Source organism: Pygoscelis adeliae, unplaced genomic scaffold (genome assembly GCF_000699105.1).
Source record: "Pygoscelis adeliae isolate BGI_AS28 unplaced genomic scaffold, ASM69910v1 Scaffold122, whole genome shotgun sequence".
Lineage (NCBI taxonomy): Eukaryota > Metazoa > Chordata > Aves > Sphenisciformes > Spheniscidae > Pygoscelis > Pygoscelis adeliae.
This window is the reverse complement of record NW_008824358.1, coordinates 1,599,841-1,617,845: the sequence shown is the minus strand read 5'-3', so window position 1 is coordinate 1,617,845 and position 18,005 is coordinate 1,599,841. Positions and strand designations below refer to the sequence as shown.

General features: G+C 38.3%; 1 protein-coding gene across 2 annotated transcripts in view; it reads left to right on the top strand.

Moving 5' to 3' along the window:
- The window catches only part of PLCB4 (phospholipase C, beta 4), a 94,887-nt gene that overhangs the window by 58,893 nt on the left and 17,989 nt on the right, over positions 1–18,005 (top strand). For both annotated transcript variants that reach the window (XM_009319575.1, XM_009319576.1), the window contains exons 26-31: positions 147–235; positions 680–830; positions 3,560–3,609; positions 3,731–3,796; positions 11,409–11,524; positions 15,993–16,068. In XM_009319575.1, the coding sequence (XP_009317850.1) occupies positions 147–235; positions 680–830; positions 3,560–3,609; positions 3,731–3,796; positions 11,409–11,524; positions 15,993–16,068 (548 nt within the window). The remainder of the gene's footprint in view (positions 1–146; positions 236–679; positions 831–3,559; positions 3,610–3,730; positions 3,797–11,408; positions 11,525–15,992; positions 16,069–18,005) is intronic.

Genomic DNA, 18,005 nt, shown 5'->3' with positions numbered 1-18,005 from the left:
TCAGTCCTGCCAAGTTCACTATAGCAAGTTGGACTACTGTTGCAAACCGTGGCTCATATCAACAGGGGTGGAATAAAGCTCTTGTAAAAGATTAATTTCCAAATTCCTCTGAAGATCCTAAAAAGTTTATTATTCTATTCTTACAGATATTGTGGATGCTTTATCAGATCCAAAGAAATTTTTGTCTATCACAGAGAAAAGAGCAGACCAAATGAGAGCTATGGGTATCGAAACTGTAAGTAGAACTTCATGACAAACACAGCCCGTTTATGTTCCTGCTATGTGCTTTTTTAAAAGTGAACTGGCCCTTCTCCAGTCGATTCATTTACCTTACCACTTCTCATTTTCGATGTAAGCCTCTTTGTCCTGCTCTGAAATACATTGGCTTATGTTAGTTAATGGGTACTGAAATACCATTTGCTAACTGACTTTTCACGGATCATACTAGCGCATCCCTTAGAAGTAGAAATTTTAAGAAATGAGAAAGGAGCCATATTTTAGTAGGTAGCCATTTAAAATAGGTTACAAATACTTTACTGAGTATAGTGTTGTTTGAAAGTATGTTGCAATTTTCTTAATTATGTTTAAAGTAAGCAAGCTCAGAAATTTCCCATACCCCAACTTTTATACTACGGGTAAAACAACAATTAATTTATTATGATGTGAACGTTTCTTTCAGAGTGATATAGTCGACGTACCAAATGACACTTCAAAGAATGACAGAAAAGGAAAAGCCAATAATGCCAAAGCCAATGTAACGCCTCAGAGTAGCTCTGAACTTCGACCAAGTACCACCGCAGGCTTTGGATCTGGGACCGACGCTAAGAAAGGTAGACAAAAATCACATGCCACTCCCTCAGTTCTGAAGTGATTCAGAAAGTCACAGAGGAGTACTCATTACTCAGTTTTGGCTTTGCAGTTCTATTCATTCTTGCCCTTTTAGAAAGTAACTTCTTTTGCCATTGAGAGTGGACTTTGTCTAATTGCAAATAGATTTTGTGTATTACTAAAATGGCTGTATAAAGCCAATACAGCTTTATTTTACTAAGTGACCTCTTTGTGTGGCTGTATTCCTCCTGCCAATAGTAGTAACCTGCATGACTCTGGGAGAAGTTTACTAAAGATCTACTGGAGGAACGCCAATAGGAATGACTATTTTCTGGTATACTCCACAGAAACTCTTCTGCTTTTTTTTTTCTCCCCCCACAAATCCCTTGGCAGAGTTGCAGATTTAAGTAACTAAAGGTATTTAGAATTCATTGGATTCTGTAGAGATTTCCCAACAATTAGAAATGTTTTCAGTGTGTGGCTTTACTCTGAATAGTGATTATGGAAATGGCATGTTTATTGTTAAAAAAAAAAAAAAAGAATCCATAATAAATGTGCCCATTTATAAGTGAATAGGTATTTTTTTCCTCACTATTCACTGTTCACTGTACAAAATCATCTTAGAGAGTCAAATGGGATTATTTGTTTCTCACATATCATCACAGGTAATGAAGATTAAGTGAGAAAACAAATTTGTACAGCTGAATGAAACACAATGAATATTTCTGTTAATGGGCCCCAAGAATTAGAATCTGGTTCACTCTCTTTCATCCACCTTGGCCCAAAGGGGTTGATAGGAGTGAAAAGGAGTACTGACTGCTCTTGTTCTTAAACTTAAGCAGACATGGCTGAATACACACATGTGAAGGGATCTCTTGAGAAACGAGATGCCGCTTCTCTGGGGTAACTTCTGGCAATAAAACAGGTCGTCTCTGGCACTTGAACCCTTTCAAAAGTTCTTCCCTGGTGTAAAACCTAGATTATTTTATGCAGTGAGGTGTTTCCTTATTTCATGTATCATCATCAAGATGCACAAGTATTAGTTTTATTGTGCATTAATTAAGCATGAAATTTGCTGGGGATGGCAACTAATTCCTGGTTGCCGTGGAGTCAGACCTGGTGAAAACGTAAATGAGTCTGCATTTTAAAATAAAATCCTGAGGAAGTTTGTTTAGAACACAGCACGCCTGATGCAGCCCTTGTCTTAAACTGAGATTTCAGTACTTAAACATTCTTGTCTGCAACCATTTTTATCCATATCTCGCATGTTAAAATAACACTGTTCATGTTTATATCCCATGTAACGATCCTTATTTTGTATTACTTACCTCTATGATCTTTCAAGGTCTGAATAATTCTACCCTTGTTAAAATATACAACTCACCTTGCTATTAGAAATTACATATCCAGCGAGATGCACAAGAATGTTGGTTTTTTTTGTTTTCTGAGTTTTAGTAATAGTTAAGTGATTTGTGTTTTTGAAAACTTCAGCCTCTATCTGTGCCTAAATCTGTTCCAGTCTCATTTACTAGACTAATGTTAATACCATAGAATTGAGCAGAATCGTATGCTTCTAAGAAAATAAAAAATTCGTGTTCCCTAAGGAGATTGCCTACCTTCCCCCCCCCCCTTTTTTTTCTCTTTTACAGCATCTGAATATTTTTCCAGTTGAATTCATGTTAAAAGGCAGAAAGTCCTTTTCAAGGCAGGGGGAATCTTATAGTCCACAGACATTATTAAGAGCAGTTAACTAAATATGTTTGCAGTGTATTTATGTACAGGTGAACATTTCTGTTAAAAAAAACTCAGAAAAAACCTATGCATTACAACTCTCATGGCATTGTATTGACATTTTTATTAATGATTACATGTAGGATGTGCTTAGTAGTTTAAAAACAAAAAAATCATAATATGTCACAAAATGTTTATTAAAGCATAAACATGAAATGAGATTGATTTTTGTTTGCATTGCAGTTAAGGTGATCAAAATATATTTCCATTCATCTAAATAGTACTGTTAGTCTTGTATTATAGATTTGCTTGTTGTATTGAATTTTCATTAGAATTTTCACTTCTTGTGATTTTGTGTTTCTCCTCCATTTTTAACTCTCCTTTATTCTTGGAGTGTACTGTTGCTCCTTTTCTCATAGCCTGTTATTAAGCAAAATATAGATTTTACCTCCATTAACATACAGGCTGCAGGTGAATTTTCAGTCCTATGATTTTTGTGTTTTAAACTGAGGAGAAGTATATCTAACCTCAGTTAACCCTTTATGTAGTCATGTAGAACCTTACCCCAGAAGCCTCCCCACTGAAATGAGTGGTTCCAGAGCAATCTCCAGCTATGGACCAAAATTCTGAAGTTAGCGTCAATTTTAACGTACATAAATGGTTTGCTGTGTTTTCAGAAACGGAGCTTTTTCAATTCTTAGATTACTGTGTTTTGACACTTCAGTCCAGAACTGTAAGAGATTAAAATACACTCATTGATTCATTTCTTTTTTCACAAGGCAATTGATTGAGCAGTGCATTTGAAAAGGAAATTAACTGTATCTTAGCTATATCTTGATGAATAATTTTCTCCTTAACCTTGCGATTATTTTTTATGTGATGAAAAACAAAATTAATTGCAAACTTAAATGTAGGTTTCTGTGGTAAAACTCAAATTTAAAAGTATGAGATATACTAGTATGTATGAAGTTTTAGATAAACTGTATCAATACCTTCCTAGGTATAGACCTTATTCCTCAAGTGAAGATAGAAGATTTAAAGCAAATGAAGGTAAGTATGGACACAAGCTTTTTGAGATGTGTTCCTAATTATTTGTTTTAAGTAGCCAGGATTTTATCTGGTTAAAGTCAATATGACCACAGAAAAATTGATCCAACTTCTCTTTTTGTAGGCTTATATAAAGCATTTAAAGAAACAGCAGAAAGAGCTGAATGCCTTAAAGAAGAAACATGCAAAGGTATGATCATTAAGAGCTCTCTGAGCAATGCACTCTAATTGAAAAAAAGTTGCAGCACTCACTAGCACAGACAGCTCCTAATTAAATTGTAGGGAGAAACTAAGGAACAGTAGTTGGACCACCAAGAAAGGCATATGTGTGTTAAATGTACTGAAATATGCTCCAATGAGCAAATTTTCCCTTTAGCAACCCTTTGTATGTCTCCCTGAGTTTCGGTGCACATTTGTTTGACCCATATAAGCGTCCAAAGCTCACTTTTTCAGGTAATGATTTTATCTAGCTCCCTCTTGCATGACATATTGACAGGCAGCTTGGAAAAAAAAAGGCAGTAACGATGTGAGAGGGTGCTGCATCGAAGACAGGCACTGGAGAAACTGCAAAATGGCCAAAGAGAAGTGGAATGTAACTGAAAAATGAAATGCCCTATTCCTCCTCGCTTATATCTATGTTAACCACTTTATAGTCAGCTTTTTGCTTGGTACTGTTGGCAGTGATGTCCCAGATGCATACAACACTGTCACAAATACGCTTTACATTAGAAAATCACAGCCAGTTTTCTCCTGCCCTTTATCATTAGAAAGCCAGTACTCTTGTTACAGAAAGAGGCCTAACAAGTGAAGAAAGTATCTTAAGTTCTGAATTTTGGCAATACATACAAATCCATTCTGGGCTTTTGGAGCAGTTATTCCCATGCTCTCTTTGATTGCAGGTCTGACATAATGTAGTTGCCTGGGCATTTTTAATATCAGTCTTTGTGTTTATTTTCATGACTGTTGTTTGGGCGTGGGACTCTATGTCTGTACAATGAAGTATGAAGAAATTACGTTCAATCATTGGCACTTTTGTGGGGCTCTTAGTATTAAAAGCAGCATAAAAAAATTAAATAGTTACATTTCAGACTCCTTACTGACTCTATGCAGAAGAGAAATGAGTGATTTCTCTATTTTAGTGTTGTGTGCAAAGCCCATGCTCTGGAAAAAATGTCTGTCACCCACACTTCTGGGCATGGACAGTTTCTAGACCTTCAAAGGGTTGATCTTTTAGGGGGCTTCTTTTTTTTAAACAGTACTTTCTCATTCATTGGACGACATCCAGCAGTTTGCTATAGCAGCTTTTTGCAAATGAAAGTGGTACCATGGTTACATAGAAAACAGCCATACTCAACGATCTATGTCCCTGATGTATGTGACCCACGGTAGCGTAAGGGTATCTTAGCCAAGACTGCGCTTGCTAATGTTAAAAAATTGATCCATCTGTTCAGGCTTGCACTTGCTTCCTCTAATCTGAGAAAAAAATTGCCAGCCACAATCTGAAAATGCTTTGCACTCAGAAGGGCTTTCAGCATGAGCTCAAGCACAGCTATTTTAGGTCTGAGCCAGCCTGTGTCCCGCTGGTCTTAAGTACAGAGTGTAAGTCTGTCCTAACAAGAAAGTGCCTGTCTAAAGCATGCCTTGCTAAAGGCTCCAGTAAGGGCAACTTCTTCAATTTGGAGAGGAGAGTCTGAGCAGAAAAGTGTGGCTATATTAGCTCACAGATGATCTTAGGGAAGTGCTTAGTGTACTCATCACAAGTTTTTAAGGCATTTTATCAGCTGGGATGGAGCAGGAGAGCTATGCAGTTAGTTATCCATGATCAGCTTGAGGAAGCCTGTGTATTAAGCGAACTGAACTTAAAAGTTCCTGAAATAGGTTGGCTCTCATTTAACCATAGACACTCCAGAGATCTGGAGGAATAAGTAAACAGAAGGGAAATGTTCATGTTGTTTAAGGAAAGAAAAGTCCAATCCTTTCCCATCTCAAGTTGGCCTTGGAAAATGCGTTATGGAAAACGAATGCATGCAAGTGTGGAAGAGAGAGCAGGTTGAGAGGAAGGAGTTCTGATCTAAGCGGTGTAGGAGCTGATCTGGTAGCCCTGGGCAGAGGACAGGAAGACAACAGCAGTAAGTGTCCCTTGTACTGACAGCATCCACTCAGTCCAGAGAAGTATTAGCAGCTCCACTGAAATGCTGGCTGGCAGAGGTTGGTTGCTCTGTACGAAAACACGTCAGTCTCTGTTTTCTCAGGGTATGGGACTATTAGAGACACCGCATTCCCAGACTAATACAAAAATTAACTGCTGTGAGTCTTTTCAGGATGTAACACACTCTGTCTGTGTATTTCTTTGATGCTATCTTTCTTTTTATTTACTTCTGTTCAGTGTTTCAGCCACTTTGACTCCAGAGGCACAATAAAGTTCTCCTGACATCCCTCTGCATATCATTGCTAATTTGTTTCTCCTACATGGCATAGCTTCTTACAACTGTAATACCCAGTATACATATACACACAGGGACACATCACATACTGTGACTTCTCTTTATGATGGTGTTGTTATTAGTCTGTTTCTTTAAGAGAACGATGTTTGGGCAGGTGGAGGTACAATCTTCACTGTTCCTTTTTTCACTTTTGTGTCGGAAAAATAAGACATCTAGTCTAAGTAGGATAGAGATCATTAGGTTGGCAGGAAGGCCACTCTTCTTAATATCACCATTACCAGGCAGACAGTCTGTGACTGATAAAATTAAATTTCCCCATTTTTCTGCTTGCAAAAAAATGCAGAATTTTGGATTTCACAAAGTCTATGAATAGTTAAGAGTTGAGATTTTACTCATGATTGAGAATCATGTAAAAGGTACAAGTATAAAGCTCTGCAAAGACAGGACAATGCTTTTAAAGAAATCCTGAAGGATTGTAAGGGAATAATAGAGCATGTAGAAATTAAAGGCAGGACAAACAAGTGAATACTGGAGAGTGTCAATATTTCACAGCAAGTTTAGTTTCAGAGTCAGTGTGCAAGTATGGTTTCTCCACTTCAGAAGAACCCGTTCAGTTCTGCAACAGAGCTGTTGCCTCTAGTTTTTGAACCCAATCCTCTGCTTAGTTTGTGGCCTGGCTATGAAGGAAGAGAGAGTTGAAGGGGGGAGAGTGAATATTCTCCAGGCTGGTTTAGTCTCTGAAAAGGTAAGTCTGTGTGAGTATGACTGAGGTAGCATTGTGCTGCTGTTGGGATTGCTGAAGAACAGATGACTGCTCTTGTGAGCAGAGAACACGATTCAAACCTCAGCCCATTTACTTGCATTGTGAACTAGTTTCACCTAACAGGGCATTCTGAATCTGGAATGAGACAGGTCACCGTGAGAAAACAGTGTAGGTTTGCCAGATTCACAAAGAACGTGGGACATAATTCTTTAAAAAGAGGGGGAAAAAGCCAAGGAGTGGGAAGCCAACACAGATTTCTTTGATGATACCATGAGAAATACAATATTTTTAGGGGGAACGTGTTGCAAGGATTATATGTAAATCTTTGTAGTTATCACCTAGGGCAAATTCTTTGTCATCTGTTGGATAGTGAGCAAAGCTGCTCCTATAGGCTGGGACAGGGAGAGGAAAAAATGAGTAAGTGTCCCTGTCAAGAAGTGAGTGAGCTTTCTCAAGAATCCTCACATTCACAAAGGGCATTTGGAAAACACGTTGCTTGTAAAGAAATTACTGTCAACATTGTCTTACTGCCTGAGATTATTGAGGTGCCACAAGAGTCAGTGGGATCTGAGAAGCTGGTACCAGAAAGGCCAGGCCCCTGGGATTCTGTCTGCGTGACAGATTTCATCGTGGTCATGTTCTGTCACTTTAAAGTAGATTAGCAGCTGCTGCGAGGAGTTTGAAACTGTTGGCCCATGTATGGATTGTGTTCTTTTACATCATCTACAATGCTGCTATTATTTAAGAGACAGTAAGGCAGTAGCGGCAAGATCTTCAAAAGTACAGAAAGCAGCAAAGATATTCTATCCTTCATGGATCTGCTTAAAATTCAGGGATGTGAAATGCACCTTTTTGACACCGGTAGACAGGACTGCCAACAAGCAAAACAGAATACTTTTGTAGCGGCACTTACTTTGCAAGCTGTCGACCTCTGATGCTGTAGTATTCCTTTTGTTTGACTTGAAAAACAGTGGCAAATTAATGTAATGATCACCATTTAAAAAATATTCCATGTTAGGAATAACTTTCTCTTGAATCTTAGGTCTGGTAACCTGTGCTTTTGGCGATTTTAAAATAACATGTCCAGCCGCTTCTGCATATTGCAGAAATGTTTTTCTCTAAACAATGCATTCATAAAAACACCTACACTGGGCAGCTTTTGAAATAAAGTATTTCCTGCCTACATTCCCTGAAGTAACTTTAATCTCCCAGTATGAATATTACTGTGCAACTGCGGAATGGCTGATGTGTCTGAATGATGTCCCTTGGTTTATATCGGTTTTTATCAAGTTAGATCTTGAGTACTGTTTAGGTACATGATCTGGGGTGGCATCACAGGTAGATGGGCTATAAAGGCAAGGAGATGTGAATATATGAGAGTCTCAGTCACTGATTTCATCTGTTAGCAGCCTGCATCTGTGGGCCCCTACTGAATTTTAGTATTTTGCAGGGATGTCACGTAGTTTTTGTGCTTCTTGGGTTAGACAGAAGAGGAAGGATAGTGAGGGATTATCTTGATATGTTCTCTAACAGTCAACAGCACAACAGATGATTGTGGTATACAGTTCTAGCGGTTTCAGACAAGACAGTGATAGTCACGAGTGCCCCCTTAAGGAATTTAATATGGCCATAGTAACCAGAATTGCATAACTACCAGCCAAAAATTTAAATCCCAGAATTCATCTTCTGCACATTTATATTGACATTGAATATATGTACTGTTTGAAATAAGGCATAGTAAAAATAGAACATTAAAAAAAAAAATCTCCATTTCATAATGCAAAAGCAACAGTACAAAAGACTATGGGACTCTAGATTAATAAAAGTTCTGCAAAATGGATTGTCGATTTGGAAATGATAGTTTCTTTTCCTTTATTTCCTCATTTTTGTATTCTGTAATGAGAATCCTCCAGACTTCAGTTTTCAGTTGTACACAGGAGCATTTGTGTTGCTTTAGGGAGAGATACCAGGCAGGAATAACAATTTGTGTCATAGGAACTTACTTCCTCTTCTCTTCAATAGACTGAACTGTGTTTTCTCCCCCAACTTAATGGAACTATATATGATTCTTTACTTTTTTCCCATGGATAGTCTTGCTGTGATTTGAGTCTTTTTATATCAGTTAGGTGGCCTCTCAGAAGCCTGCCTGAACTGTGGCTTCAGTTTGTAATATAATCATTAAATGTAATTTGTGAATATATTCATGTAAAAGGTGTGCAAATTCAAACTGCAAATTCAGTGGACTTGAGGAAATCATGAGACACGTAGCTGAGACGACCTTTATCTGCAAACATATTCTGAATCAATCTAGAACACGTTACCACCTGAAACTTCGTTTGCATCTGAAAACAAAATATACTCAGGGTGTTTTAAGATGCTACAAAACCACTCGTATTTCTTAGAATCTTGACAGACGTTTGGGACGCAGCATCTAGCTGTGATGAATTTTCCTTTGAGCATAGAAAGAAAATCAAACTCACATCAGCTAACCCGTTTTAAATAGTGTTCCAGGGGTTGAAGGTCATATAATTCAAGGGACCTCTGGTAGGGAGTTGACTCCTAGTACTCTTTGTGCCTTGCATGTGGAGGTTGTTAGTAGCCCATCTTCCTATTCCAGCTCTGTTTATATTGCGCACAAACAAATGCACGTTCCATGAACTGGATGGGAAGAAGGACCAGGGAAGGAAATGAGGGGGATATGGTCCACAATATATCTGTTTCAGATACAAGATAGAGTTGTGTAAGCGGGAAATAGCAGTAGAGGGGAGTCTGCAAAAGATTACAGTGGATTTGTGATAAAGAGAGAAGGCTTACATCACGGTTGTCTTGAGGGAGAAGCAGGGATTCTAGCTCTACGTGATGTGCCCTCCCAGATTATGGAGGAGTGTCCCATGAGTCAGCAGATGTCTCATGCTTTGCAATGTTTGTGCTTAGTCTTTTACAGCAAGAATTGTATTGTTCTGTTCGTCTAGGGGAGAGTGGGTAGTTTGAGAGATGCTCTCAGTCAGTTCACCTCTGGCTGGCTGGTGCTGTCAAGCTTACATCATTCTTTTCACTGTCCATATTTTTTCCTACCTGGTTAGTCAGTGTAAAGACTCCCTGGTGAAGCTGGCGTGTTTTAATGTTGATGGAGTCCATTTGTTTCCCTTTAAATCCTCTGTAGAACAGAAAATTCAGTTCCCCTCTCTAAATACAAAACTTGGAAGCTGTACACGTTCCCCAGGGAAGTGATTGGCAGATGTTGGAGTGCTCGGGTATAGCCCAGGGCTAGATTTTTAAAAGCATCACAACATTTGTATTAGTGTTTTGGTAAAAGTGAATGTAAGAGTCTTTAGTATTTTTGGAGGAGGAAACAATGATAAAGCAAACACAGGTGTATAGAAAATAAGAACAAAGAGCAGTAGAATAGTGAGGATAGAATAAATGCAAAATGAGCTATAAAACAAAGTCCTGGAAGAGGCCATATTAATTAATGCAAGGCTTTTTGCCATGATTAGATAAAATGTGGAGCAATTGGATATTAATAAAACAACGTAAATTAACAAACAACAATTTTTCCTGTTGTAATGTGAATTCAATATTTAGTGCTCTCTGTGGTAGTTAAATATTTGGATCATTATGAGCAGCTGTTCTGATAAAGGAGAATACGAAGTCAAGTTCAGTAATGAAGTCTACATGTAAGCACTCGGTGCGGTGTGTTGTTTCTGGTACAGTCTTGTAATGGAAAGGAACTGTCTGTACGCTAGACCCAAATGTGTAACATGCATTAGTGATTCATGTTTTCATCATAGGAACAGTTTTTTCTTCCCCTTCCATAGATAACCTCCTCTGCCACTTCACCAATGTAAGTCACATAACTATAGTTGTGACAGCGGGTTAGCATTGAGGTGTAATACTCCGCAGGTAGCCCTGTATGTCCAGTTTATCGGCATGTGCTGTATTGTTTGGGGGATGGGGGGGACAAGGGGCAATGGTTATTTGCAGTCTGCATGTGTGGTTGAAAGTCTTATTGCACAGCTTGCTATCGCTTGCAAAGGGAGATGCTCTGCAACAAGGTGGAATTTCTTAATGATACGATTGCTGCTGTCATTAGGGGTCACGGGCCAGATCCTCAGAAAGTCAGTTGTTAATGATTTGATTTTTTAGCTAATGTTTGGACTTGGAGCTATTTGATTTGCAGTGGCCAAGGGGCTAGCACTGTATTCAGTATGAGATATGTAGAGGAAGAGGGGACCGGGTTGAGTTTTGTTCTCCTCTGCATTCAGAAACTTTGATGTGATCTGAGCTTGTAAATCTGATTTTTTACATTGCACTTAAATGGACATTTATTCAAAAGGATGGAGTTTTTTCCCATCATTCTTTTGTTTTAAGGTATACCATGTTTTTAAGGTCCACTGCAGATTTTCATTTTTCAAACAAAGAAGAAATGTTTTAGCACTTATGGTGGAATATCTGGAACCTTTAATACCAGATGGCTGAACCAGATTAAATTCCATTGTCAAAGTTATCTGTTCGTACACTGGTATTTTTACACTGTAAGAAAACTAAACATTAAAAATCCAGCAACCTAATTGTAAGGTCCTACTGTTTTCCAGGAGCACAGCGCTATGCAGAAGTTGCACTGCACACAAATTGACAAAATAGTGGCACAATATGATAAAGAAAAGGTATCATACGAGAAAATGTTAGAGAAGGCAATCAAGAAGAAGGGGTAAGATATTATTTTAAAATTTTTTTTAGACTTAAAATAGATTTTATGCTTTTGTGGTCTGGAATAAAACATTCATAAAAAAGTTATTCAGATGAATGAATTGCAGCTTGAACCAGCATCCTACATCAAACTGAGTATGAGCTGCTTGAAGGCTCTAGCAACGGGCCATAAATGTTGTACTCAGTTTGCCTTTCTCTAGTCTTCTACTATCAGAGTTTTAAAAGTAAAAGTGAAATTTTTAGTTCTGTGGTCTGATCTGGTCTCACTGCATTCCCCAGGGAATGTCACTGTTGAGTTCAGTGAGAGCAGACTAAGGTCCTCAATAGCTCTAATGACCAGAAAGTAGCAATGACTTGATTTTGGGGAAAAAGCTGACTTCTAAATCCTGAATGTTTCAGAATAATAGAGTTTTGCTGTGCTGTCAAGTTGAAGTTTCTTTTTAACAAAAAACCCTTCAGATTCTCAGCTGGGATAAATCAGTATTACTTCTTTGACTTGAGTGAAGCTGTTTTGGTTTGCACTAGCTGATGGCCTGGGACGTTATCTGTGCGACTTTCCTAATTGTGCCAGAAAAGTTCCTGGAAGATACTGGTGACTTTAATAAAATGTCCCTCTTACAGTCCCATTTGGAATTATGTAGCAGGACCTGCTGTTGCCTTGCTGCTATCGTGTAATCTGGCAGCAGTTTCTCCTCTCCACCTTTCACCCTATGACAACTGGCGTTTCATTGAGACAGTGGTTTATGCTATAATACTGTGACCTAAAGCAGGAATTTCTTTATTTAGTTCTATATCAAGCTATGCTAATAGTTAGCCTTAATTTCATATTGTTGTCATCTGGCAACAACAACTGGCAACCAACTCACTGAACATACTGAACACAGATGCCTCTTTGGCATTGGATTCTTCCACAAATACTTTCTGTTTTATAAATTACTTGGAATGGCAGTGGTTTTTGAGTGTGCATGATGTAAACTTGCAACGGAACAGAAATAGAACTGTCAGAAGTAAACAAGGTAAGGAGAGTTCTCCTCACTAAATTATTAAAAGCTCACAAACTCTTTAAAAAGCTGATGTAGGTTTTTTTGTCCAAGAAAGGAGAACTGTAAGCACCCAAATACTTCTAATCTAAGTAGTTCTTTCCAGAAAATCGCTACTTCTCCAAACAGAGAGGGAACAACTACAGGACTAATTAATTTAATGTGGCTTTGATTCCATTTCCATTGAATATAACACAGCAGAAGGTTATTGCTATAGCTGGATTTATAATTGCAGTCAGGGTATTTACTACAGTGGCAGTGAACTAAGCCCTGGACATTGCACCATAATTATCGTCGGGGGAGAAAGGCTTCCCTGTGCTCTGGTATTTAAGAATCTCGTATCAGAAGAGTCATGAATCAGTATTCCTGTTGGCCTGAGAAGAAGCCAGTGCCTCTGCCTGTCTAGGCAAAACAGCAAATGAAGGTGTGTCAGAAAGTTAATGGTGGCAACGGCTCTCTCTTGTGCAGTCAATGGTGGAAAGTGCTGAGTAACAATGCTTTCCAGAGTAACCCCATGGGACAAGTATAAAAGTAGTTGATAATTCGATTCCCAGTTTGAGATCACTTCATTGGCTACTTGCAGTGTCTTTTTCTCAATTTCATAACACAATTTTATAACATGGACGCCAAAGACTTTATGATAGTTTTAAATTATCATAAAAAGTTTAAAAAAAAAAAAAGTTGCAATGATTACTTCAGAAGCAGATGCAGTACACAGCCAAACACTGTTCCTTGCCATGACTCCATACTTCCCATGGACTCCAGAACTCCCAGTCATCTGATGGCTCTTCTGTGCTACAAGAACAACTATTGGTATCTAATTAACAGCCAAATCAAATCCAGTATCACCACAGACTTTCTGTGGAAACATTTTTTTATGTATCAAAGTGTTTTAAGGGCTTCCTTCAGGGTCATTGCATATGCAGCCCTGAAAGCCTATTCAGCAAGGTACTTAGGCACACACTTCTCTTCACCCCAACTATGCAGTGTATTTAAGGACATGCTTAAAAGTGAACACATTAGTTGAGACTTAAAGACTTTATTGAACTGAAATGATCTGATGAATAAGGGGTTCTGAGTTCAGTGAGTACAGGACATGCTCCGTTTCCTTGGCTATCATTTTGGAACTTCTACAAGCGATAAAAGTTGTAAAAGAACATGTGAAATGTGTTTTCAAGACATTCATATTGAAATTTCAGATACTTCCTGAAAAAAAGGCTTTTTGATAGGTGCATAGAAGACTTTTTTGTGATTTTGTGCAGTTTTTCATGGTCCATTTCTGCCACATGGTGTGACAAATGTCAGCTGCATATTGTTCAGCAAAGTAGAGTTTTTTAATCACATGCTAATTCACTGACAGATGGACAGGATTTTGCTCCCTGTGCTATTTCTGTTGTACACTTCAAGTGCTTACAAATCTCAGAGAGGCTTATGGGGATATGTATGCTCGTGTTCCCACTCTGAAATGGAGCTCAAGGCACATAAAGATCCTTCCGATTTATTGGGACTATCCAGAAATTCAAGTGTATGTGTGTGCGTGAGCATGGACATGTGACATTGGGTTGGGCTGTCCCTGGATATTTGTTCCCAACTGTGACTCGATGGTTTAACCATGGACTATGCACTGCAGTTGGGGACAATTCTCGTTATGTTTAGCCTGGCTGGAAGTTGCCTTGAGATATAATGAAAGCTGCATTTCCAGAGAAGGGATCAGCTGGTGGTTTTGATGTCTGGGATTCTGAAGAGTCCAGTGGTTGAACCAATTTGACTAATTTGGGATAAAATATGCTTGATGCACCTAAGAAGCAGTCTCTTTCATAGTGTATGACAAATCATACATGAATTCTAGCCAGACTCTGATTGCAACTACCCACACGCGTAATCAAAGACACTTTCTTTCCAGCTGGGTTTTTTTAGGCAGAAGTAACGGTGGTCAGAACCTGTCTCTATGCCTTTATATTACTTCCAAAGTGTCAAATGAGTGTTAGAAATTTCTACAAAAATTTCCTTACTATCACTAGAAAATAAATGACTAGTCCTCCTGGTGGCCCTTGGGAACACAAGGCACATCGCACTACTATTTTCAGTAAGGGCTTTTCCTGGTACTGTTTGATCATAAAATTTTCTGCTAATTTCCATAAGTTCAGCAGTACTTTGATATTAAAATAGGATTTAAACTTGTTGAGAGTTTCATAAATCTCCTCTTCTAGAGCAAACATGGATTAATGTTACTGCAGTCAAGCAGTAACCATTTTTATTAGGGCCAGCTCCCCATGATAAAATGAATGTGGAATAGACTCCTCTCCATATATTGCATTATTCCAGACAAAAAAAACAGAGACTTCCAATGTGTGAATTTGTATTCTGTTATAAAAATCCTTCACTGCAAAAAAGGGAACAAGAAGATTGGTAAAGATGGAGCTTGTCAGCCTTCAAAAATGTATTGACTTTGGTGAGGCAGTAATTGAAACTTCTGTTGTAGCTGCAATGGAATACTTTTTCTGTACATCCGTCCCACCCAGTGTGCGGTCCAAGTAACTGGGCTTAGTGAAGGAGATTCTGTGGGTGAGAGGTAGAAGTCATCCATCTCCTGACCCACAGGCACGTCAGGGGAGCTTCAACATGGGCCCTCTGCAGGCATTTTACCAGCCCGTTCCTTAGAATCATGCACTCCTCCTGCATTAAACAAGCTTTGCAACTTGTGTTCAACCCCATTAACTTCACCCAAACACGAAGGCCATGCTGTATTCAGCTTATGGCAGGAGTGAGGGCTGTCTTCAAGATTTGTTGCTTTCCAAGTCATATAAGATATGTAATGGCTTGGATTCATCCACATGGGTTGGTGTGATCTGCAAGGGTAATGAGGCCCCCTTCTCTGCACCCCATTCACTTCTGTTTTCTCACAAAGGGGCACTTACACTTCCAATAGGTGTTCAAATTTAGTATGCACAAGTTGTCCTGTGAGGTAGTTATTCAAATGACGACCTTTTTCTCTGCCTCAAATGAAAAAAAAGGTAGCAAAAATTACTTTTAAAACAGAGGATAAAATCATGGCAAGGCAATGAATATGCCTGTAAGTTTTCAGGCAGAAACTGGTTTCTCTTGGCAAGGTATTTTAAGCCTGGAAAAGAAACCAAGTACCATAAATGGAGATGCTTGACATATCCTCGGCAACAGAATAATTGCTGGGCCAATCTAGAATTAATCGTGTGGTGTTTGAATTGAATGATCATTAATCCAACAGTGTTTGAATTGAATGATTGTTAATCCAACAATGTTTTGTAAGTTGTGAATAAATTGCCAGAAGAAATAATTTCATTCCAATACGCTGCAGCACTTCAACTTTGATTAACATTTTAATTAGTAAGAGCTGACTGAATGGGAAGATGTTTAACTTGTGGCACACATTTGCAATTTTCCTTTTTTTAGAGGAAGTAATTGTCTTGAATTGAAGAAAGAAACGGAAATTAAAATTCAGACACTAACATCAGATCACAAATCTAAGGTAAGCAAACAGCCAATTTTACACATGCGACATCTGAAAGAGAGATTTTGAGACCCAAGTGGTAGTTAATTTTCTTGGAAGCATATGAATGATTTTCAGCGACAATAACATGTTGAAAAGAATGGGAGTAATCGAGTGTCTAAAAGTGTTTCTTAAAAAAAATCTAAAAAGCAACATCGGTTTCCTGCCCTTTTAAAATTATTGAAGAAAGTGCCATATTAATGCCTCATGAAACTAAACTGGTCATTTGTGTCAGTTCTAGCTAAACAAAGAGACAAATATATTCTGTATGAAATCTGGATGCTAAATACTTTTTCAAAATACATACATAAGAAGTTTCTTTTTCATTTTTCCTCATTGTCACCGTGGACAGCACTTGCTAGTCTGTCTCTTAGGGAAGGAGAAGTTGAAGTTGCTTTTGAACCAAGTGCCTTCTTATTTCTAATTTTTTTTTTTTTCTCCATTGCTTAGTTGCATTGTTTTCTCCAAGGTGCTGGAGAATAAAAGTGCTCTGAGACTCAACCTCAGTTCATTTGAAAAAGCTATTCTGAAGCTCTGATTCATGGCTCACATGAGTTGCTTAGAGCTGCTTCCTCTATACTTCTATACCACTATTATGTTCATTGACTTTATATTTCCTTTGAAAATTTTATCTACCACCTGTTGACATGCTTTCAAGTTTCTGAAAGATGTACAAATTAGAGGGTGGCAGGTACACTAGAAGACACAATCCATGTACCAAACGATCTGGAGGAAGAAGAGTAGAGGAGACTGACCACAGTACAGGAGAGTTACTGTAAAAGCCGAAACCTGTGAAAAGAATCAGACAAGTATAGAAAATACAAACAAAAGCAGCCACATCTTTGAGACTAGAATAAGATCATTTCCATCTTTTCTTCTCCTAATTTTATTCTTTGGTATTATTATTTCATGTGGGAGAAGATCCTGGTTTTCTAAACAAGGTTTCTTTCTTGTTGCTGCCTGTTCAGCCAAAGACGTAGGAAAACTCCCAGGAAGAAAACCTAGTGTACTGTCTTATCTCCCTATCTCCTTCTTCTGTGAAAAGTCCAGAACTGTTTCCTTAAATAAAAGCAAACTTGTTGACCACTTTAAAAAAAAAAAAAAAAATCATTCATTTCTTGGTGAAATAAACTCTCTGAAGAGCAGTAGCTCCTTATCATCCAGACATAAGCTCCAAAACTCATTTGAAGTTACATTGTGTAGAAAACTCTTCGCTGCGATCTCTGCTTCTCACCTGTGTCATTCACAGTCTGGAGTTAAGAGGTGTGATTTGTACGCAAGGGACATGCAAGTGTTCATTACAATAAATGTGACTCATGTTTTCCCTTTCCACAAACGTATGCAGTTTCTGAGCTCTGTTCCTTTTAAAATCCTGCTTTCAAACTGGTTCCCTTCAACTTAATCCATACCTGGAAAATAGATTGATTTTTGTCCACTCCCATGTCAGGTTTTAGGATGACATTTTCAAAGGAGACTTAAATGTAAGCTCCTTCGAAATGCTAAGCCTCTGTGTGTTGGATAATTCCTGAAGAACTCCTCTGCAAGTCATCTACCTCTGTGGTTTTCTCTAGGTCAGTGATTTTCAATATCTTGCTCACTGTGGTTCCATCAAAATTGTCCAGATTATGTACCGATTTTAGTATTCTCACAGACTTCTTTTGTTTCAATTGCCGTGTGCGGGCCCTTGAATTATTCCTGGAGATCATTCAAAGGTTTGCAAGCAGCAGGTTGGAAAACAGTGCTCAAGACCGTAGGGAAATTAACTTTTCTCCTAGATGAAGGTAGGTGCAATTAAATTAGATTAAATTCTGAGATGCTGAATGCATTGCACTGATATAGTGGGAGTTTGATTAATTAACAGTCGTTCAGTATTTCTCAGCATTTGGCCCACTAATTTTGATATTGGATTATACCAT